General features: G+C 40.7%; 1 protein-coding gene across 3 annotated transcripts in view; it reads left to right on the top strand.

Moving 5' to 3' along the window:
• The window catches only part of palld (palladin, cytoskeletal associated protein), a 168,564-nt gene that overhangs the window by 54,506 nt on the left and 88,981 nt on the right, over positions 1-25,077 (top strand). For all 3 annotated transcript variants that reach the window (XM_036581437.1, XM_036581438.1, XM_036581439.1), the window contains one exon: positions 21,868-22,043. In XM_036581437.1, the coding sequence (XP_036437330.1) occupies positions 21,868-22,043 (176 nt within the window). The remainder of the gene's footprint in view (positions 1-21,867; positions 22,044-25,077) is intronic.

Genomic DNA, 25,077 nt, shown 5'->3' with positions numbered 1-25,077 from the left:
TGAGCAGATTGTAAATGGCTTTTCCTCTGATTGTGCTTTTCACCATCTATCATTAACTTCGCTGAATGGGAGGACTAGACAAGGGCACCAATCAGCTCAGAGTAAATAAACTAAACTTATAAACCCCCCCACACACACACTGTGAGCAGTCTTGAGGGGGAGATCGTTCTGTCTCTGTCCCTGTGTTGCTCTTTTTCATTACCTCCCTGAATGTAGTTTTTTTCTGCACAATCTTTCTTTTCAGACATACATCTGACCTTCTTTGACCTCCTCCACTCTTTCCCCCATCTTTCTCTCTGTTGTACCTCTCTTATACTTGTTTTTCCTTCTCTTTCCCTGTCCCTCTCTCTCTCTCTCTCTCTCTCTTTCTGCTAACTCACTTTCCTCTATTTTTCTTTCCTTCCCTTTCTCTTTTTCTCTGTCTGGCAGACTTCAGACTGTATTTCCTGTGTTTCTAGGTCTGTCTGATCTGATGTCAGTGACATGAGCCATGTACACACATGCACACACACAGTGTAGGGGCCTGAAAAGTTTGTCCTGAACCAACCCTGTTCTCTAGTTCATGGATGCCAAATTGTGTTATCTCAGCTTTTTTGTGCCGAAGTCTCAGAAGGACGGACATCATAGGCAGACAGGCAGAACTCTCCTTCCTGTCTCTACGCATCAGGCATCACGCTTTATCACACACCGTGCCAGAGATCAGCTGCATATGGAACAGATTACTGCACAAGATCAATACACATCTACTCACACATTCTCGCTCTCTCACACACCCCTGTGCTATCCCAGTGCAAGCACTGCTGCACCTTCAGCGCACTCACATGCAATTCACAATTCATTACTTAAGGGAACAGCTTGGCAAGAAGTCTAATCTACACAATTTCCCCTTTGTCCTAAATACATCTGATCAGACTAGACATGTTTGGTTTCGAACCTCTGCTTCTTAAGTTTTGCTCTGGAGCTAAGTGGCTGATGGAGCTAGCAAGTAACGAAGTTGTTCAGAAGCCACAAACAGACTTGCTTATGTGGTTTTTGACAGTGTGACATACTGTTGTCGGTATGAATGAACAACAGCAAAGACAAAATTTAGACTTCACCTAGGACTCGATGGCTCTGTTCACACAGCAGGTAAAAGTGGCCCAAATCTGATCTGTTTCTTCATCTGTGACACAGATGTGTTCTTTATGCGTCAGTGTGAACAGCAAAAAACACATCTCACATTCAATTCTGATTTGAGACGCTTTCATGTGTGGTACTGAAATCCGATACGTATCCGATCTGCGGCAATGTGACTCTGAACAGCCAGATAAGAATTCATGCGACTTTTACATCAATCCGTCTCAACATTCGTCATAATTTTGTGCTGCTGAGATCTCATAAACATTTAGGCTGATGTTTCTGTGCCAAAATATTAGAAGAGACTTATCGCAACCTCTCTGTGTTTGAGGAGATTTCGAACGAAACGGCCAGACGCAGCCGCAGGGGAACGAGGCTGCTGCGTCAAAAAAAAGAAGGTTTAAAGAATCCGAGGACGCGAACCAAAGAAGTGGCCGTGGCCGAATAACGTGCCCTTTTTACGCAAACTTGAACACCTTCTGGGTGATGAGCCCAGCTGTCAGTCAGTGAAGCTTCATGATGGCTCCTGTGATGCTGGTGAAGATGAAACTGAAAGCTCAGGCAGCAACTGGCGTTTGTTGGCAGTCATGATTGTTTACCTCTGGATGAGCGTGCCACATGATATAACATGAAGCATTGTTCTTTTGGGTCAGTTTAGGAGCGTGATGTGTTCAGACTAATGTTGCCTTTAGTACACATTTAAACGATATTGTGAACAGCCAAACAAAAAAATCGGATTTGGTGAGAAAATCAGATTTGGGCCACTTTTACCTGCTGTGTAAATGTAGCCTATGATTCTTGATTAAATAAGAGTCATTTTCTGGCTGCGGTCACATTACCAGCTTGAAGTGGCACAAATCTGATTTTTTGCCCTAATGTGACTCAGATCGGATGTTTTCAGGGCTGTGTGGACACGCAAATCTGATCTTTACAAATCCGACCCGAGCCACTTTCTCATGTGGTCCTAGATTGGATACGTATCTGAGTCGTGGCCATGTGACGGAATTCATGTGCTTTTTTCCACTTTTTTTCCACTGCGTTCATTCAGTGTTACCATGGCAGCAGTGCAGAACAGAAGTTAAAGTCTGTAAATGGTGGAAAAGTAGCACATCTGACCCTTTTTCGCATTCATCTCGCTGTAATAATGAATGGCTGAGAGCTGATCAGAGTTAATTATCTTCACAGCGAAGCTTGTTCTGCTCGTTAGTTTGTTTGCTGATGATGCACATGATTCATCCACGTGACGATACTGAGTAGGATGTGCGCATGAGGGTCACTTCAGGACGTTGGTTCATTAAAATTAATGACAAATTTGAATCACTTACCTAAACAAGTGTGAACCATCGTGTCAGAGAGATCGGATTTGAGGAATAAGGCTTGTAATGTGAACATTGCCTTTTTATTATCATTGAGAACATAGTTCTCACTTATGATTGTTAACAATACCAGTTTTGCAGAGAATAGTAAATGGTAAATTTGAAGAAGTGTGTGTGTGTTTAAAGTACTTGACGGTAGAGATATTGCAGAGGCAGATTTCCAGAGATTGTGGGGTGAAGCTACCACCTGCAAAAGCTTAGGGGGTGGGGTGGTTGGAGTGGTGGATGTGTGTTGAGGTGGCATGTGAATACTTGTTTAATACTTGACATTAAAAAAGAATAGACCTGAATCCTGGCATTAGGGCAATTTAAAGCCTGAATGAGGCTGAAGCAGGCGTGTTCACATGCCATGGGAGTGTATTGATCATGCTTCTAATGGCAGGCAGCTCACAGCAAACTTTAGGCTTTGAGCGCAATGGCCACATGTCATTTACTGTGAGGATTTGATTGCATTCAGGCACAAGAGCATTAGTGACTCGTCATTTGTGTGACTCAACATGGAAAGCTTGCTGCATGCAGCCAGTGCGGTACAGGATTTGTAACTACTTTTGATCAGCTTAGTTGTGCTCTCACAGAAAAATTGCCCAATTTTGCCGGTGATGTGGCAACCACCACAGTCGGCATGCTACTGTTACTGTAGTTTGGCGATCCTTATTAAGGTCTGTAGAAACAGCACCGTTCTTGAATCAAACCCGAATTGAATAGAGATCACAATTTTTGTGCAGCCCTGACTTCAGTATGGCTGCTACTACTGTTTTTAACTATGCACATTAATTGGCCTTGTAGCTTCTGTGCATAACTAAATAAGCAAACTTTCAGACATGTGCAAAGGGGAAAAGTGTGCAAATTTATTTTTACCCCCCAAACTGTTCCTTTTAGGGTGTGTGTTTAGCTCGTCTGTTCAGTGTCTCTGCATACACGTGAGTATTTTTATGCTAAATGTCCCCTGTCAAAGCTCTCCCTGGCTCATCAATGCATCCCTTCTGGGCTCTAACTGTGGAGAACCTCACCACGGCCCGGGTCGAGCGCGCCGAGGCGTTTGATATTGCGCCGCAGGATGGATATGAACCGAAGTTTGCATTTATGGTTTGTAATTATGAGTGCAGGCCAAGCGGCTGCGTGCTGCTCTCTCATTCTGCTCCAGGCCGGCTGTTCTTAGTGCCTGCGGTCTGTGCTCGGGGCCACAGACCTGGGGCCTGCTGGGATATGTGCACAGCTCTTGGCCTGTTCGCGTGAGCGTGCATCCAACAGCATTGATTTGCGCTGAGCTGGCTAGACACGTTCAAAAGAGATGCATTATCCCCAAGCGGACTGGACAGTTGTGGCCTTGTGTATGCTTTCATGGGCCACCCGGGCCAAAGAACTTTCACTAGACTGTCACTCTAATCCAGACGCACCCAGCGCACATCGATAGAAATTCATTTTCCTGCTCATAGAGAGGCACTTATTTGAACCCTGAGAATGGAGTAAGTGTTGACATTGTTTTGTGTTGTATATGAGTTAAAGAAAGTGCTTTGAGTATTCGTTGGTGACGAGGCTCAAATACATTCCGTGCATAGACTCACGCAAACACGTGGGAACGCACAAACACACACGGTGCAGGACCCACGCGCTCGGCCTTGTTCTTATTTGCTGCTGTTGATGGAAAGTTTAAATAGAAGGCTGTATTACACTGGGGCCGTTACAGCCAAACCACAAGAGTCTCTCTCTCTCTCTCTCTTTCTCTCTCTCACTCATTCCCATACACAAGAATATTCTCTCTGCTCGGGCCAAATTCTCAGCTTGCCTTCTGTAAATACTTCTTCCCAATTCTTAATAGGTTTAATGGGTAATTATACATAATTCCTGTTGGTTAAAGTGTGATTAATGCAGTTTAATACAACACAGTACATGTGACTGACACATGATTGTAACACAACACTGGCTGCCCAGGCACGTAGCATGCATTTTCCTAAAGCTGCACTATGTTAAAATTGAAAGTAGCAGCATTAATGAGACAAGAGAAAAGAAACGCTGCAATATGGTGCGCGTGTGCGCTGCTGTGAGTCACTTTGCAAAGCCTTAAATGGTAGTTTAAACATCAGCGGAGTCACAGGAGTTATTCAGACTGTCATACACCTTTATGTAGTACAGTCACAGGCAAAGACTCGAAAAGGAGGTCTGGCTCGACGTTTATATCTCAAACATGAAATTACTCAGTTTTTACTGAGTTCTTTTTGAATACAGATCAGATTTATCTACTCCTGGAAGGGGTCAGAAGGACAGCCAACAATATAAAGTGTTCCTCCGCACATTGCATGCAATTACACATTTCCAGCAGAGACCCCCAAATCTTACATAGTGCAGCTTTAAATCCTGACAAAAGCCCTATTTGGATGGGATTAGTTTTATATGTGCCCATGGGGTAATGCAGCATTTCTGATTTTAGTCCTTTCTGAAAGCACTTTGTTGTTAATTTCTCCCAACTGCACAATTTTTCCCAAATTCAGTCCTTTTTACCTAGAAAGAAAATAAAATGAGCCTAGGAAACAACCTCAGGTTACATTGATCCTGTGCGAATCTACATCCTTTTCTATAGAAATGCATGGAGGCATTAGAAGAAGCTGATATGTACTATCCTACCTCAAGTGTACAACTCAGAACATTAAAAGATGTAAAAATTACAGAAAAAAGTTTGACTTTGTGATGTTATATAATGCCGTCTGTTGGCTGCAAATTGCCAAGCTAATGACCAAGCTGCATTCACTTAAGACAGCTTAGGGCAGGGGTGTCAAAGTCAACCACTAAAAGGGCCATATTAAAAAATCTCAACAAATCTGTGGACCCGAAGGCATCTATGTTGTATTTCATTTCTAATTAACATTTTGCTATAACCCGAACTGACCATTGTTAATATATAATATGGAAAAAACTCAGCAGTAAAACATAGACACTTGTGGTAGACCTTGAAATATTACATGAATACTTGAAATATTAAAAATTTTAATGTCCTCAGAAGCTCAGTCCTTTAAACCTACCTATTATTTATATTGGCTGAACTGCGGTTGGTGTGTTTGGTGTAATGGCTGGTGTGGAACTGAGTAGAACTGTGTAGAACTGAGGTGTAACCACTGTCCCATAGACTGCTGTTGGGGTAGGAGAATCAGAGCACATTACGTTGCAGTGCATGTTGGGGACTGTAGTGCAGTGCATTGTGAAACGAGCTAATATTAATAGAAAATTAAAATATTTTTGCAGGCCAGATAGGCCTTGTGTTTGACACATGGTGATTGAGATGAATGACAAAATTAAATGTTTGGATGTGTTTCCTGCGATACCGAGATTTTTTCTTCAGTGTGAATTGCTCGTAAACATTACACATGTCCAGTGGGAAAATTACATTACCCGATCTCCCCATTTACAGGTAATCCTGAATAGTGCTGTAGACATACTTTCAGTGGTGTGACTCCAGCAACAAAAATGGGAGGAATCACATGCCTTTAGTGCATGTGTCTACGGATGAGTGAATGTTGGAGTGTTGAGAGAATTTACATATTTTGTCTTTAGTTAATTCATGAATGGACAGCAGAAGTCTGATGAAATCGGTCTGCAAAGAAGAGGAATAAATGCATTATTAACAGCCTGCTTTAAAAGGCTGTCCCTCAAATGCATATGCTTGAGGGAGAGATGTACAGCATATAAACTGTGTTGTGCACCAGTTTATTCGTAACTCGCAGTGCGGAAGGCTTAGTACATTGGCACCTACATCCAAATGTGTCCACATTGCTGGTAGAATGGGACGCTCTGGAGCAGCCATATGTTAGCCTAAGGTCACCATGCCCCAGGCTAGAGGGATAAGCATTGTACTGTGAAGCACTGGAATTTTCTGGAGTGATAACTCCATCCTATACCTTTGGCACGAGTTGGAGTGGAGTTTGTATCCAGAACTAATCAATTAACATCTGTACCTGATCATACCTGACCATACACTAATGCTCTTGTGGCTGAATGTAATCAAATCCTCACAGCAATGTTCCATCATCTAGTGCAAAGCCTTCCCAGAGGAGCAGACCGTTCATACTCTTGATTCCAGATGAAACGCTGGATGAGAAGGTGGGCAGCACAAACTTCACCAACTTTTAGGTGTATAGTGTAGGTCTACTATAGCAGCCTGTAGTCATGCACAATTTCACAATACGCCCTGTTTAATAACCCATTCATCACTGGTCAGTCAGACCGCTATTGAGCAGATGTTATTTGGTTGATGTACCACTCTCCATGCAGCACTGATACGGACATGGTAGTGGCATGATATCAGGCAAAGCAGTATGGCTGAAGCACCACCCAAAACATCCAGCCAAGAGCAGCTCTGTGGTCCGAAACTGACCACTGATGAAGGGCTATAGATGGTGAGTAACACAACTTGTGCATGACAGCAGCTAGTGGACTGTGAAGGTGAGAGTATATTAAAGCTGAAATGACTGTCAAAAACAAGTGTAGCTTCAACTCGGGACTAATGAAGTGCAGCTGCAGTGGAAAACTACCAGCTTCAGTTCAGCACTGCATAGAGAGGTTTAACTGTGTTTGTTTTGGTGTTTATGGTAAATGCACAGTTTGTTCAGTCTTGTTACTGTAACGAGACGATTTCTTCCCGACTGGAGTCTGGATATCATCTCACCTCACACACAAACTTTTATCTTTCCAAAAGCCGTGCTCCTTTTGTGAACAATGCTGGAAAAATGTGATGTGGTAGATTATCTGCAGTTGGCGATCTTGGTGCAGTTGCTGATTAGTTTGAGTTTGTAAGCCTGCCAGGCCCTTTGTGAAGATGTTAGATTAGATTTACTGTCATATTACAATTTACACAGTGGAAAAGATTACTGAAAGTCTTAGGTCATGTGCGAAATTCTCAGAAACACTACGGAATATAGCGCTGTTGTCAGATCGAAACCTCCAAAAATCTCCAAAATGATAACTTTCTAGGAGAAGGTAAAAACATACTCTACTTTTAATGTAAGTCAATGGACCCAGAGTTTTTCCAAGTAATTTTGGGTAATTTCTGTTGGTCCATTCATCATGAAATTTACACACAATATATAGGACCAAAAAATAAGCAGCATATAAAAAATAATACAGTACCATATCATCACATTACAGTACCAGTAATATATACATGTAAAAGGATCCAGACACTTCTCTAATTAGTGAATTCAGGTACTTTAATGTATACTTAATCCCAATACAGGTTTTCCAATACGCACACACAGATTGTGTAATTGCCATAGAAAAGCATTACCAATAGAATGAAACACTCTGGCAATGCTAAAGGGGAATAAAGCCCCCCAGCTTCATTCTCTGGAGTGATGGAGCTCCGTCCAATACCTCTGAGATGCGCTGAAATGTGTTTTTGATCCAGAACTAATCATCTAACATCAGTGCCTGATCTCACTAAAGCCCTCGTGGCTGAATGCAATCAAATCCTCGCAATGGTCAAATGCTTGAGTCTGAAATCTTATCTGTTTAGTCACCATGACAACTTCATAATCTTATCCTAACTCCAGATAAGAAAACAGTATTACAGAAACATCCTAACTAGACTAAATTCTGTCCTAATTTTAAGCCCAGAGGTGTCTTAACTTCTGTTTAACTGTCTGTTTCTCTTGTTTAATGCAGTGACAGGCAGCATAGTTCACTATAACTAACATAATGACGTTACATTAATCTACACTGAAAACCTTGAGGTTTTTTATTTAACAGTGTTTTAAAAGCCCCAGACACTGTTGACACAATCTCCACCATCCCTTCTCACTACCTCTGTGAGTTAATGTTGATAAAAACTCACCAGATAAAATATTACAGTGAGTGCGTTTACATGCAGCTAATAATCCGATAACTGCTGAAAATGAGATTTGGTCAGTAATCTGATCAGCACATTTACTTGCATGTGAGTAATCAGATAACAGAGAAACTCCGGGTCTACGTGAGTCACACAATAACCAGATTTCTGCTTTGCAACCAGGCCGTAAACTCACAGAAGAAGGCGTGACGTAAATGTAACGCTAACTCAAACTCAGTGCCACAGCTTTAAAAAAACATCACGCCACTTTACTTGAAAATATGAACATACATCATCTAGAAGATGAAGAATATTAAATTCCTTCATTTTGTCAAGCATGTATTTGATTTCAGTGTCGCTCCAAAAGTGTTTTGCTGTGTCTTGCGGTAACACTACTTCCTGCTCATTCCCGGTACTGCTGTCTGTTTTCGCACGCACGCAGACTGAGAAATTCGAAAGAAATCAGAGTAAGAGTTCACATGCACTGAGAAACTGGATTACTGAGCTAAAATCCAGCTCTCTTTATCAGATTTCTTAATCGGACTATGCAGTTTACAGTTTTGTTTGACCTTTTTTACATAGGCAACAGCAGCTAATGTTAGCTGTGTGGCTAACTAACTTGATTATTTTGATGTTTATGTTTATGTTAACCATGTTTATGTTTCAGCTGTGCATGAATGGTCGATTGCTAGGTAACAGACATGACAGTTGATTGCAGACTTCAATCGGGTAGGTTAAGATTTCCTAACTTGAGATAAGATGCCATGAAATAAGATTCCTAAATTAAGATAAGATTTACTTCTGTAATACAAATTAGTGAAAGATCTTATCTTGGCCTTTCAGGTCTTAAGCTAAGACAAAAAGATAAGAAGTTTCTGTAATACGGCCCCAGATCTGTTTTCATAGTGAAGATGGTGGGAGCCCACCTTGGATAAGCGACATTGATTGTATATCTGAATGTATGTCTGAAAGCGAATACTCATGTACTTCTTTCATTGATGCAGAACAATAATGTAATCCTCTGGCAATGCGGAGCCCCTAGACCACAAGACATGTTTTCCCGGATCAGGTGTGTTGGGAGCAGGTAAAACAGTAATAGGTGCATGGCAGGGGGATTGGGAACCACTGCCATAGACAATTGCCTATACCATCTATAGCTTTCACTGTCCCTGATTCTCATCACTACTACAAGCATCAGTTGATTGTATATCAAGGCTAGTTTTGCCTTTAAAGTGAAAGCATAAGTGGAAGGATAAGCGGCCAGTGATGAAGATAAATGAGCTGACACTTCCACTCGGGACAGCTCCAGCGGGATGAAAAGCTGAGAGAAGAATGAAGAAGAGCCTTGATGCCTCCGCTGCTCAGTACTGATGGAACCGTGTTAAACCATGCAAATGCTCTCGCCTTTGTTCTCTCCTTTTGGTCCAGTGAGTGAAGGAGTCTGAAACCACTCAGACATACTGCTTCACTCAAACAGTCAGAACCCTCACCGCCAGATCACACACTTCTCTTACTGTAACTCTCGCCGTGAATGAATCACGACTCTGTTTCGCATTAGAGCGAGCGTGTTGGGAAGTGAGAGAGAAGAACGGCTCCACAACACACAGAAAATGTGTGTAAACTATGTGAAATATTCCAGCTGTTGCATGATGACGAGCTTACCCTGTTACTGTCTCTCCTAATGATCTGGAGGAACATAGAACTCCCTCTGTCTGTCTGTCTGTCTGTCTTTCTCTCTCTCTCTCTCTCTCTCTCTCTCTCTCACACTCCCTCTCCCATTCTCTGTCTTTCTCTTTCTTTCTTTCTGTTGTCTCCTCTCTCTCTCTCACTCCCTCTCCCATTCTCTATCTTTCTCTTTCTTTCTTTCTGTTCTCTCCTCTCTATCTCTCTCTCTCTCTCTCATTCCCTCTCTAACTGTATATATCTTTCTCTTTTTGTCTTGCCTCTTGCACTCTCTTTCTCTCACTCTCTCTCCCACTCTTTCTTTCTCTTTCTGTCTTTCTTATTTCTTTTTCTGTCTTTTCTCCTCTCTCTCTCTCTTTTTCTCTCTCTATCCTGCTGTCTCTCTCTCTCACTCTCTCCCACTGTCTATATCTTTCTCTTTCTGTCTTTCCTCTTACACACATTCTCTCTCTCTCTCATTCTCTGTCCTACTCTCCATCTTTTTCTTTCTATCTTTCCTCTCTCTTCTCTCTCTCTCTCATTCCCCATTCCCTCTCCAACTGTATATATCTTTCTCTTTCTGTCTTTCCTCTTACACACTCTCTCTCTCACTCCTCCCACTCTCTCTTTCTTTTTTCCTCTTTCTTTTTCTGTCTTTTCTCCCCCTCTCTCACTCTCTCCCACTGTCTATATCTTTCTCTTTCTGTCTTTCCTCTCTCTCTCTCTCTCTCTCTCTCTCTCTCTTTCTCTTGTTTTCCTATCTCTGTCTCTCTTTCTGTCTATTAAGTTCTATTTCAGTTCAGTAAGCTTGATTAGTTTGATCAAATTTAGTTACAGTACTGCCAAAGCATTACTGGAACAACAAGAATGAACATTTAGACCAGCCGTGCCCAAACAGTTTGTCTTGGGGGTTCAATGTTTGTAGTAGACTGAGTGCCAAAAAAGCAGAAGAAATTAAGAATTAAAGCTTCAACTCATGTTTTGCATTCTATGACATTACATCATGTTTTGTTATTAAAATATAGCAGGCGAAATTAAATGTCCTTACATACCAACTTTCTACTACACTATGGAAGATTTGAGGATTTGGACATCTCTGGTGGAAACGTCTACCTGCTCTCAATGTCCAGAAGAACACTTTGTGACATCTATTGTGTTTTGGACCCCTTCCCCGAACAGATGAATCTGGTGATTGCGAGTGCGTTGAAAGAGAATTCAAGGAGAACTCCAGCAGCACTGCTATGTCTGATCCACTCAGACCAGCGCAACACACACTAACACTCCACCACCACATCAGTGTTACTGCAATGCTGAGAATGATCCACCACCCAAATAGTACCTGCTCTGTGAGGGTCCATGGGGGTCCTGACCACTGAAGAACAGGGTAACAGAGAGGGTCTCTCTCTGTTACCCTCTCTCCCCTCCCTTTGCTCTCTGTCTCTCTCTCTTTTTTTTTCTCTGTCTAACTCACTTTTATTATCTGTCTAGAACCCATTTGTAGTACTGGCCAGCGATAGTGATATTCAAGAAGACTTGTACAGAACAGCACCCTCCCCCCACACACCCTTCAGATCCCTCAGCTTTTCTGCCCATCAGTGTCATTAACCTATAATTATTTCAGCTGTTGTAAGAACACTTGTCTCAGACTCTAATGTGAGAGGACGCTGAGTTATTCTGGGAGTGGTGTTGTGTGTGGAATGAACATTTGGACGTGTGGTGGCTCCTGCTGAAGGCTGTCCTGCAGCGACGGGGCTTTGCTGAGTCACCGCTGATACACTCCCACCTGGCCTTCTGCTGCTCAGGAGCTTCCCGTCTGTCTGTGGGTTAATAGCTTGCCGGTAACCGTCTGTCTGTCTGCACTGTCACAAAGACATGAGAGAAACTGGCCCAGAGCAGCCTGTGAAAATTTGCCTACTTTTAACCCTTTAAAGTACAGAGCTATCATTGACATTTTGCTGTACTCTTTGCAACACTTCTTTACTTCATAAGAAAACCTTGTGTCACCAGACAATAACTTTATAGAAACTTTTTAAACTTTATTGTACATTAATACAAAAAGATGTGTTTGCTTTCTATGGGTTAATTCAATATGAATTTCCCATACAATGAAAAGACCAGTGGGCATAGAGCAGGGGTCGGCAACATGTGGCTCCCCAGCAGAATCAGATTTTTAGGTAAAAATGAAACAATCCTCCTTTGCAGGAAAATAAAGCTCTGCTGATTATTCAAGCACAGTTTTAACAATATATAATAATTAAACGCTGGAGTTAATGTAGGCTATCACTGCTAATTCACCCTTTAAACCTGAAGGCCCCGACTGCTGGTCACCACAGCAATGACCATACCTACCTACCTACCTACCTATCTATTTATCCATCCATCCAACACATGTGTAAGCCTTAAATAACATATCCATAAAGCAACACTTAAGTGTTTTTGACCTGTAATCCCAGGTGTTTTGTGAACTGAATGACATTGTATTGACAAAACTGATCTTAAACTAAAGTGCAACACTGTTATGAAGCATCTTTCCCAAGTAACTGAACTGAAGGCTGAGGCCTAGTTAAGAACACCATATATCAATTCCACTATTTCTACGTGAGTTAAAGAACAAATCCACAGTTTCAATGCTTATGCATTCATTGTCATTTAAATAATTGTAATTAACACTTTAATCATATTGTCTTGTTCATTGTTTGAAACTGTTTGAAAGTAAAAGCCTAACATGGCTAAATTGGCTGATTAGCCACCTTGCTTGCTTGCTTTGTTTACTCAGTAGTGAACACTGGTTGTACTGTTTAAGCAGTACTGCTCACACACTCACACAGCTGTCTACAGTTAGACAGAATTAAGTGTGGAGTTCAGCAAAACTACATGCTCTTCATAAGAGTGAAGATGCAAGCAAAAAAAAGCTATTTCTGCTAGCATACATGCTAAAACCTATAGAATTAGCTACATAGCTAACAAATGAATGAACATTACTCAGTGCTGCCCTCATGTTATAGCACCATGATAAAAGTTTGAACTTTTTTTGTTTTTTATAAGCCCCATGACGTCTCAATGGCTGCATTTACTGCTTTCTTTTATTGATGTTTATTTGTATCAACTAGCGCACCCAATCCACACTCCATTTGTTGCAGCATAGTATGACTGTGAGGCCTAAAACCTTTGAAAAAAAAACCTGCAGTCGGCTTAAATAGTTGCAGTCATTTTAAAAAACGGAGAATATCTCAAATAATAGTGATTAGGTGATTATGTAATAATCCCGAAAGGCCTAGTTATGCATGTGTGAAGTCCTTATATAGGCAGACTTCAAATAAACCAGATTTTCTTTAAATTAAGACTATATTTTCTATTCTTCTTACAAACAGATTTGACAGACCTTCTATGCTTCGTTCAATACACTATGATTTAATGCAGTTATCACCAGCTTTGTTGCTGGAAGAGGTGATAAGTGAGGTGTCAGGAGTGTGTGTGTGTGTGTGTGTGTGTGTGTCTGTGTTAATGGCTTGTGAGTAACTGTCTGAGGTGTTGAATTGGCACATTGGTGTAAGACAGAAGTGCTAAACCAGACGGAATGTCCAGAATCTTTACAAGGTTCTGAATTATCCAAAACATTTCGGTCCTTGACGAAACACCAACGAAACATTTTAGCTTTGATACCGGAGGAATCTAAGCTACAACAGGCCTAATCCAGACATTCCAGTCTATTTTACTGAAATACAGATCAGCACAGACCTCAGGAATTAGACTTAAAACAGAGAAACCGCACATATGGCACAACTTGATAGGACGACTAGAGAAAGAGCAAAATGATCGATGGGGATGGGGTGGGATGGGATGGAATAGACCCAGAAGGCTCCGGAATGTAGGAATTCTTTATAGAACCCTTAACAATGTTCCGGAAAGTTCAGAGCTTTGAGGACCAGCAGGAAGGAACAGCTGTGCTGTCGGGTCTGAAGCATCCAACTCCACTAAGATATCCTTAGATGACACATCTTGAAGTGTGTGGTCATGTATTTAGCTGCTTGCGGGTAGCAGATGTCCCCAGCATGTTGGAAAACATAAACAGTTTGATTTTATGAGGGTATTTGTAATGTCTTTTTACAAAAAGGAATCTCTTTTTCCAAAAAAGGTTTGCATCTAAAAACAAAGAACAGCACCGACACCAGTGAACATTTTCAGAGAGCTCTAGGTTTGTTAGTTCTGGTGTTTATTCTGAATACGCAGTTTGTTTAGTCTTTTGTTCAGAGATTTTTTCTTCACAGTTGAGTCTGGATGTCGACTCACCTTCACGGAAACTTTTGTCGTTACAAGCGCTGCTGCGTGATGCTCAATATATTTAATATGGTAGATGGAAGTGATCTGAATTCTCTCTCATCGTTACTGTTTATTTTTATACTGTGCCTTTGTAAGAGCTTTAATGTGCTGTTAGTTACTGAGGTTAAGGTTAGTGTTGGGTTAGGTGTGGTCTCATCCTCAGATGCTCCGCCCACAGAGCATGAACAACTCATTTCTTTTGTACGTTAAGATGGCACAGCTACTGATTTTTTTTTTAAATAGCATTTTTTTAATCATTCTTATGTTCTATTGTATTTTAGGAGGTGGTCAATGAGCAGGTTGGGCAAAAATACTTTTAAAAAGTAGTGATGGCTGAATACACTGTGTACAGTGTACTCAGTAACACATTCCGTTACAGTACATAAAAAGGAACATATTCTGAATACAGTTCTTCAGAAGACATATTGGAAAACTTCACACTTTTCCTTACTGTTACTGGTTGGCAGTTTTCTTCACGTAATTATCCTGTTAACACATTTCACTTCCAAACTTGTCCACTAGTGAGGGAATTATTAGTTTGATTATTCCTAAAAAGAGCTCATTAATAATTGACTCATCGCATTGGTTTATCAGTGTACTCAGGCTTTAGTACGAACTTCAGTGTTTGTAAAGAAGCTGTTAATTGAAGTCCTCTTTGGAATTCAACGAATGGGCATGTTTGCTACATGCCATGCACTGTTTTCAAAGTAGTTATTAAACAAGCATTGGCACTGTTTCTTTTTGAAGATACTAGTTTTTTTATTTGGTTGGTAAGTATTTTAAAAGTGTTCTCCAAAAAATTCAAATGTAACCGTATTCTGAATACTGCTTTTTCAAAATGTAACCCGGACTGAACACAGATACTTTCTGTATTCTGAATACGTAGTCAAAATACTTCATCATCATCATCATCATCTTAAACCGCTTGATTCAGCTAGGGTCATGGTATATTCCTAATATTTGTATTCTGTTAAATCCCAACCCTGTCAATGACATATCCTGTTGGGCTTGGCAACGCATATCGCTTTGTTTCTTGCAGGTCACACGAAACGACAATCTGTGATTACCTGTTTTACATGTCAGTCTAAATGCCCCTTCTTGTCAAGAACAGGCAGTCTGGCTGTGAGACTACAGACCTACAACTGACTGCACTATGCCTCAGTTGTCACGTAGCACTTGCAAGGAAGTTGGCTCTCGCCATATAAAGATAAAGGTGCCAAAAAGGGTTCTTTGAGGCCTTGCCTAGAAAAAAACACTTCTGGTTTTAGAAAGAATCTTTCAATAGTTGGTACTTTAACCCTTTTTTTCTTTTTTTAAACTATGCATTGTTTTATTATTAATAATATTAATGGAATATATTTTGATGGAAATGTGTAGGTATTACAAAACCAGACATCAAGTGGATTTTCATCTTTGTGGGTGAAAAAGCAAGTCAATGTGTTTAAATGCGCATTTTGTTGTGGCAGATTAATTTTATTTTTTAATATCCAGAAAGTTGTGGTTGTTCTGTCCATTTTATCTTTTTGGAGAGGTGTGAATTGTTTTCACGGCAGGGGGTTCTCACCCCTCCCTTTTCACCCCCACTGCTCACTAGCAGCTCAACACAGTGACTCATAATTTCACAACCGGAGATCCAATCAGTTTCCATTCTGATTGTGTCCACTTGGGGGTCAACAAAAAGAAGCTACAGAAAATAAGATATACAAGTGTAAAGAACTTTTTAAAGTTTAAAAACCTCCATTCATTGTTTTATATGATTTTTTTTTTTGTGTGCAGAACCATATACGCTATAAGTACCACTTAGGAGCCTTTTCTTTTTAAGAGTGTATTTGCCTCACTTGCTGCCCTTTCATACGTGTACAATACACTTTTTAACAAGCCCTCATCGCCAGTGCCTGACCATCATAAGGGCATTTCATCATTAGCTCGAGTGACTTTATTAGTTCCTGTTGACTTTGGCAGCAGAAGCAGAAATCACTTGCGACCGGACGCGTTTCCCTTTTCAAACTAAATAAAAACGGTGGACAAAGCTGTTTTTAAGCCATTGCCGTTGGAATTCTTTATAGAACTCTTAACAATTTTCCGGAATGTTCAGAGCTTTGAGGACCGGCAGAAAGGAACATCTGGATTGGACGCATCCAGCTACACTAAGATGTCCTTAAGTGACATATCTTGAAGTGTGTGCATGTGTGTGGTCATGTATATAGCTCATGATGGTTACCACACATCCCTCAGCATGAAATCATGCATAATGTGACCTTAAAGGGTTTAAAATGGGCAGCCAAAGCTGTTTAAACCTTAGCAGTAAACTACTTAAAAATGCTTAATATTTCAAAACCGTAAGATTTGATCTGCTATGTTTAAAATACCCCATCTGTTACACAGCTAGCTGAAGGTTACACAGCTAGCAACAACAACAAAAAAACAAATAAAGGTTCTAAACCAGAGCTTATGACCAGAACCAGCAATTATTCACAAAATGCATGTACGTCATATTCAGAAATATTCTGTATTACAACATTTGCATGGCTATCTGATTAGCTCACTATGGTTGACCAAGCTGAGGGTGATAGCGTTCCTACGGAAAAATCCACTCATCTCTGTTCCCTCCTCCCCTTGTGCTATGAGTGGACACTAATGTTGGTGTGACGCACTTCAGAGTGGTGAGAGCATGTTAAAAAGAGTCTTGAAACAGGTCACATTGTTTAAAACCACGTTTCCTGGCAATATATCTGTTTTTGCCATCACCACATGACATTAGGATAGATGCAAATAAACAGAAAGACAGTAAAACGTACACTATCAGAAAATCAGGTCCATTTTCTTTTGTTTTACAAAGGTACAAACAAGGTAAATGTGCCCTCAAAGGTACAACAGTGGTCTTAAGGTCCATTTGTGTACCGTTTGAAAGGGGCTCATTTACCTTCCCAGGGAAGAGGGGCATATTTGCCTTTTCACAACCTTTGAAATTGAAAATAAAATTAATAAATATCCTTGAGGGTGCCATCACAACCAGAAACTAGAATTTCCTACCTCAGAAAATTGGTCAAACCAGGTTTTGGATTACTATTACAATTTTGTTACGTGCCTTGACCAATGGCACAACCAGGTATCCCCATCCAGTCCAGGGACTGGAACCCATGACCTACTGGTTGCTGACTCAGATCTCCTACCACTAGGCTACAGACCACCACAATGCAAGCAAATGCACATTAAAATCAATACATACCGCATTAATGTCATTTGCATTTGCTGTAATATTTGCATGTTTTCTAAGCAAATAAATGCTTCCTGCCCAGATAAATGCTTGTTTAAATCCAGTTTTCTCAGGTGCCTAAAACCTTTCCACAGTACTGTAGAAAAGAGAGAAGTCAGAAGAAATACCTCACATAATAACTCTGAATAAAATACACAGTGTGGGGGTATGTGTGTGATGAATTGGCTGCCTGGCAGTGTTTTTTGTTGTTGCCTTGGGTGTGTTGGAGACAGGTATACTAGCTCACTATGACAAGCATGCCTCCAGGGGATGCAGCACACAAGTGCAAAAGCCATCTGAGGTCGTGCTTATGAGAGCTGCAGTGTGTATGTGTGTGTCTCAGCATGAGTAAAGGACTTTCCCTCTATTCTTTACGATTCCCAGACTTACTTATGCGTCACACCGAAGTGTGGTGTCTCCCAGGTATGTGTGTGTGTGTGTGAGAGAGAGAGAGACACCTGGATATTTTTCACTACCATCTGCACACACGCATAAATCTGATTAGTCCTGTCGGTGTCTGAGTGTTGTACAAATACTGATGACGGAGCACTAACTGCCAAACACTCTCCACCATGAGGCCTACACATTATAAGAAAAAACATTAGATGAAATAAAGCAATACATACGTCCCCCAAGGCAGCGACCACATCCCTTAGTCATGTTTCAGGGAGGGCTGTCTGCCAGCACAGCTGGTGGTAGATTAATAGTGCTGGATGAAGTTCAGTGTAAATGGGTTTGATTAATCATCTTTTAATCAGACACTGGTTACTGCTCTAATGAGGTCTGATTTCACTCAGCCAGGCTGCTGCTGAGCTCAGATGTGGGAAGCAGAGGATTAGAAATGTGGTTCTTTGTGCGGGTGGTCTGATGTGGAGTTTACGGCTGTGTCTCCACTCTAAGTCTTCTGGGAAATAGGGGTGCGGATCGATACTCAAATATCAATACTTCCAATCCGGACGTTTCTTTTTTTGTTCGTTTTTTAGTTTGAAAAGAGATTTTATTGCTTCCGGTTTTGTCTTGGTAACACAATTGCTGCCATTTTATAAATTATGCATAGATCTCTGATGTCATAATAATTTCTTTGAATTATGATTTTTTCATGATTTCATGATCATGAAATCTCAGTTCAGTTTGTGGTGATTAGTTTTTTATGTCACAGATTATTAAAACAGCACACGATAAATATATATATTTGAATAAAACCATTTTAGATGCTTAAGTAAACCTATTTTTGAAGGCTAACAGCTGACGTTTCTTTCTGAGGACCAATCCTCACATGACAATATTGATACTAGTTGTTTTCGTTAAGCATTAAATATATGTATATGTATCAGTATTATTAAAATGGTGAAAAAAAGTTAAAAAAAATTATAGCAAAAAAATACATACACAAAAAAAGATTTTCATTGTAAAATTTAATGGTGAATTTACTTTTGTTAATTTACAGAAATAGCATGCAATTTCACAAAAAAACAAATGATCCCCTTAATTTCACAGACATTTGTGTTTTGCGAATTCACATTCTTATGCTTGTCATTACATGATGGTAAAATACTTTTTGTTAGAATATCTAGTTGAACTAGTAAAGATATTGAATTACTGTAAAAGTCTGTATTTTTAAGAACTCAAATGACTGTAATTTTACACATTTTTACCGTCCTTGCGAAAACATGCTTTTACTGTTAATGAATGGTTTTTGTCTGGCAACCCTTTGTTTTTTTTCTGTTTTTTTTTCACAACGTAAGATAGGACCTTTCCTTCAGCCCTCTCCCTCTGCTTCTCACAAACACAGGCCTAGACAGACAAAAGCTTCTGTTAATGCTCTATAATGGCAGCTCATTCGGAGTTATTCCCTAAACAGACAGTCTGTGCGGCAGTTTATTTAATACTAAAGCAGGCCTTTGAATATAATTTGTAATGTCTACTTCTTTACTGGTTTTCACTGTAGAAATCACCAAGAATTGACCCTCTTTTAAAGTATTGGTGTCTTTTATTGGGATATTAGCATTGGTAGCTGGCGCTGTATTGGAAAGATGCAACAACCCAACATCAAACACAACTTCTGTCCCAACATCTTTTTTACTCCTGCTTAATTAGATTCCTGGACAAAGTACTTTGCTCCTGTGCAAGTATGTTTTAGGAGCACCAGCGCTTCTACTTGTTGTTTAACTCTTTTCAGTTTGCAGATAGTGATGTACCTTTAGTAGGAATCGTTGACAGTTCAAAGAAAATTTAAATCACCTTCAATTAGTCAAGACATGTTTAGTGTCTAAAGTTGGTTTCTTTAATTTTGCACTGAAGATATTAGGCTAATGTAGCTAGCAGGTGATTTAAGCATATATACCACAAATTAGCCTTGTGCAAACTGCCTGCCTAAATCATCACACCATAAAATATTTGACTAAAAACTGGATACAATTCAGGATTCAGTATGCCTACATTTTATAGTGTCACATAAGAAAGACTGCTGAACAACTCAACTCAGTTTGAGCTAATCAGTGGTCATAAGCTTCCATTACTCGATAGCCACATTAGCCTCATACAGACCTAAAGAAGCAAGCCCAAACATACATTTCATGTCTTCACTGATTAACTACATTTGGGCTAACAGGTAAATTGTGTAAATTACAATTTTTTTTCTAGACTAACACTGTAAAGATGAATTCTGATAATTTTACAAAATGTATGCATAGACTGTTATAATGCAGACAAAGTCTTTCAGACCAGTTTGATGTGAATTGCACTATTCTAGAGAAACGTAAGGCCATCGTCTACCGGACACACTGCATCGAGCAGCATACAACAATTCAAAGCCATTGTTTTTTAATGAAGGTACACACAACGATGCCCACTTTCACCGCTGCTCTGTGACTCACAGCCCTGTTCAGTTTCACAGTGTTTCATTGCCACAGCGCGCCACTCAGCATTTTGCCAATACCATGTTAACTAAAGCCATATCGAGACACGCCAGTCTTTCAGAAAAACAAACAAATGCTAATGATGTTAACTCAGCTAGCGTTACTATCCTAGCCTTTTTTCATTTTGTACCTTTCAGCTCAAAAAGCGCAAGTTTGTGAAGAGGTAGTAACTGATACCAAGCTGATGATAAATGATGATGCAAATTTAATTTCATTAAATCTATATAAGTATAGTGTAAAAACGAACCTGATCTCTCGTAGTAGCCTGCACACACACACACATTTTCTATGCCGCTTATCCTTCTGGGTCACGGGGGGAACTGGAGCCTATCCCAACGGTCATTGGACAGAGGCAGGAAACACCCTGGACAGTTCGCCAGTCCATCGCAGGGCACGTAGTAGCCTACAGAAACACTTTATACTGTATTTAATGCCTTTTAAAGCTACCTCACACAAAACTATTACATTAAATAATTACAAGTAGTTTGCCTGATGACTCTTAGATAAGATTTTTAGATAAGGTATTGGCCTCTAACGCATTTTTAAAAAGCTGTTAAAGTCAGAGACGTACATGCAGGGCATTATGAGACAAAATAGTCCCCAAAGACTATTAGTTTTTGGATTTATTACTATTTTACTGTTTATTAACATGTCATATAAAAAACAGAAGACACATGTAAGTAACTGGTCGTAAATAAAGTATATATGTGTGCTGTAAACATCACGACCCCTGGTTCCTTTCATCACCACTGTAAAGAAACCTGAGTCAGTAGGTTTGTCTATAATGCATCAATTGTCATCAAACTATCAATGACTTAGTTTACATCTCAACAGTAAAATATGTTAAGTAAATGCTGGAATTCCCCTTTTAAGTCAGCTCGTGGTAAAGCGCTGAAAGTGATGAAAGGTGCACTGATAATGAAGTGAATTTATTTGATTCCATGTGAGTAAAAGAGTTACAGAATCCAGTAAATTCCATGCATCACCTTTTTTTAGTGTAACTTGCATTGCTCGTCCTGCTGCTGTCTTCCATTAGGCTGGAGATGAACACGTTTGATTGCTGAATAATTTCCAGGAAAAACAAGCTGATCTTCGCGCTGCTTAACGGAGCTTATGGAATACCAAAACTGTGACCCTTCCACCTAATACAAGCAGATTTGCTTACAAAGGTCCAGCTTCACCAAGACAAACAAACAATCCATTGAACAGAACCCTGTGGGAATAAATATTTAGTTTAACAGATCTGTAGAAGAATGCAACGGATAAGAAAGATCAAAGATTTACCTCAGCAAGACGTTTTCTACATGATGTCCTTTGACGTAATTGGTTGCTGCACTGAAGCTGACCCTCTCTCTCTCTCTCTCTCTCTTTCTTTTTCACTCTCTTTCTCTCTGTCTCTCTCAGGTGGTTCTGCGAGGGGCGGGAGCTGCACCACTGTCCTGATATTCAAATTTGTCGGGATGGTGACCTGCACACGTTGGTGATTGCTGAGGCTTTTGAGGACGACACGGGCAGGTACACCTGCGTAGCCTCCAACGCTCTGGGAGCAGACAACACCTCTGCCGAGGTCTACATAGAAGGTGAGGATCCTCAATATACAGCACTGTGCAAAAGTCTTAAGCATCTGAGAAAATTCTTTTTAAAGCCATTTATCTGGGTAGCCCTTTTTCGACAAAGTTGCGCAAAAAGGAACGCAGGTTTGATCACCTTTAATGATGTATGAACTACTCTGTGTCTGATTAATGAAACTTTTACACGACTTAGAAACAAGATTTGAGCGTAAACGATGAATCAGCTTCAGTGCGTGAAATCAAGCGCCAGCACTTTATCTACATATCATTTGTATGATGCATGCCCTAATTCATGCAGATATTGTGGTAGGGAGCTAATAAAACGACAGATGTTTTGTTAAACTATTACACTCTTCACACATGCTCCTACCAGACACAAGTTTGAGCATACAGATGATGATAAAATCACGATCACGTTTGATTCTTGGTTACTTTTTCATTAGAGACGCAGATTTTGGCAGTGGTTAACTGTTAATTAGGGCAGTCGTGGGCTGGAGGTTAGGTAACCAGCCTTGTGACTGGAAGGTCGCTGGTTCGATACCTGGAGCCGACAGTACATGACTGAAGTGCCCTTGAGCAAGGCACCTAACCCCCAACTGCTCCCCAGGTGCCGTGGATAGGGCTGCCCACTGCTCTGGGCAAGTGTGCTCACTGCCCCCTAGTGTGTGTGTATGTGGTGTTTCACTGCATAGTTGGTCAAAATGCAGACGTGAAATTTCCCTGTTGTGGGACTAATAAGGGTCACTTAACTGGTGTTGTGTACACATCCATTCAATTCTGTATTAAAAAGTGTTCCTAGTGTGGACTGTAGAATGTAGTACTGAATAGTGGTGCCAAGCGTATGTATCAAAGACATGGCCAGAAACCGTATAAAACATTCCCAATATAAAACCCCTGTTCTGTTTACACCATGGGGCTCAGAAGCATATGTTCATGATTATGTGACCAAAAACTAAAAGCTGGATGACATAATTTGAGTATATAATGATGCCCTACTGACAGTTTTATATCCTAAAATTCTAAAGTTGTGTTTACCACTAGCACAGAGAGATATACACTGGCCAAAAAATGGCCAAAAGTATGCAGGCACCCCTTCTAATTATAGAGTCCATGTGTTTCACTCATATCCATTACTCACAGGTGTATAAAATCAAGCCCCAGTCGACTGTAAGTGCTATTATTGTGAAATGGAAGCACCTATTAGCAACAACTGCTCAGCTATTAAGCGATAGATCATACAAACCCACAGAGTGGGCTGCTGAGTGCTGAAGCATGTAACGTATAGCATGTAAAATTGCCTATCCTCTGTTGCATCACTCGCTACACAGTTCCAGACTGCCCCCAAAGCAACATCAGCGCACACACTGCACGTCAGGTGCTTCATGAAGTGAATTTCCATGACCGAACAGCTGCCATGCCAAGCGTCGGGTGGAGTGGTATAAAGAATGCTGCCACTGGACTCAGTGGAAGAATGACCTACACAAAGCTCTGACCTCCATTGAATAATTCTGGGATAGACTGGAACATCGATTGCAAGCCAGGCCTTCTGGTCCAACATCAGTGCTTGACCTAACAAATGCTCATTTGACTGAATTAGGCCCAATTTCCTGGGACAGACTCCAAAATGTTGCCTTCCCAGAAACTGTAGACTGTTGTGGTCACAAAGTGGGGCCAACTCCATATTAATACCCATGATTTTGGAATAGGATGTCCAACAAGCTCATATGGATGTGATGGTCAGGTATTCACATACTTTTGGCCACATAGCGTATATGCACAGATGGGGCCAACAAACACAAGTGCAAAGAATAAACAGGGCAAACAAACAGGACATAGAGACCAAACTGGCAGAGCCAGAATGAGGGGGAGCCAGACTGGGACAGGGTCAGGATGAGGATACCAGACCATGACGGACATGTTGAACACTCTTAAAAATGAAGGTGCCAAAAGAATTATTGTAGGGGTGTTCAGACTTATCGGCAAAGGTCCGGTGTGGCTGCAGACTTTAATTCCAAACAAGCATGAGCACATCTGATTCTGCTGATTTAATCAAGTAGTCTTTGATCATGAGCTCCTGCCCTGTTGGAATGAAAACCTGCAGCCACACCGGCCCTTTGCGGATAAGATTGGACACCCCTGGATTATAGCAGGTGTAACACTACTATAGCAGGCCTCTACACTATGGGTGGGCAAATTATGTCGTGATACGCTTACCTGAGCCTGGCAGGTATCATCGCTGTTTCTAGGACACTGGCCCATTAAATGCTTCATAAAACAATAGAGATTTACACCAATTGTGGAAGCTGTAAATAAACAACTAGTGGGGATGAACTATCCAACTAAAACTGCACAATAACAAGGAGCTGATTGGATGCCAGTTATGTTATGTCTTTGTTTTTTTTTTACTTTTGTTTATTATGTTAAAGTACAATAAAAACATTAGTAATTTTTTATTCTTTTTTATTTAGCATTGTTGTGTTGGTGGGGCGGCACGGTGGCGCAGTGGGTAGCGCTGTCGCCTCACAGCAAGAAGGGCTTGGGTTCGATTCCCGGCCGGGTGACCAGGGTTGTTTGGAGTTTGCATGTTCTCCCCGTGTCTGCGTGGGTTTCCTCTGGGTACTCCGGTTTCCTCCCACAGTCCAAAAACATGCAGTCAGGCTGATTGGACGTGCTAAATTGCCCCTAGGTGTCTGTCTGTCTGTCTGTCTGCCCTGCAATGGACTGGTGACCTGTCCAGGGTGTATCCTGCCTTCTGCCCAATGACAGCTGGGATAGGCTCCAGCACCCCACCGTGACCCAGAAGGATAAGCGGTTTAGATGATGGATGGATGGATGGATGTTGTGTTGGTGATGATTATATCTGTTCAGACTAGTATGTAAATCCCATAAACACTAAATATTGTGAGATGTATTATGAAATTTCTTCAAATATCATCTCTCTCTCTCAAAATTATAAGCACATATATTTGTTATTTTGTTTTTGTTATGTTACATGTGTTCTGGGGTTTGTCCTTTATTCTGGCTGCTGTTTACATGCATACAT

Source organism: Colossoma macropomum, unplaced genomic scaffold (genome assembly GCF_904425465.1).
Source record: "Colossoma macropomum unplaced genomic scaffold, Colossoma_macropomum, whole genome shotgun sequence".
Classification (NCBI taxonomy): Eukaryota; Metazoa; Chordata; class Actinopteri; order Characiformes; family Serrasalmidae; genus Colossoma; species Colossoma macropomum.
The sequence above is the reverse complement of the archived record's forward strand: the minus strand, read 5'-3'. Positions and strand labels throughout refer to the sequence as shown.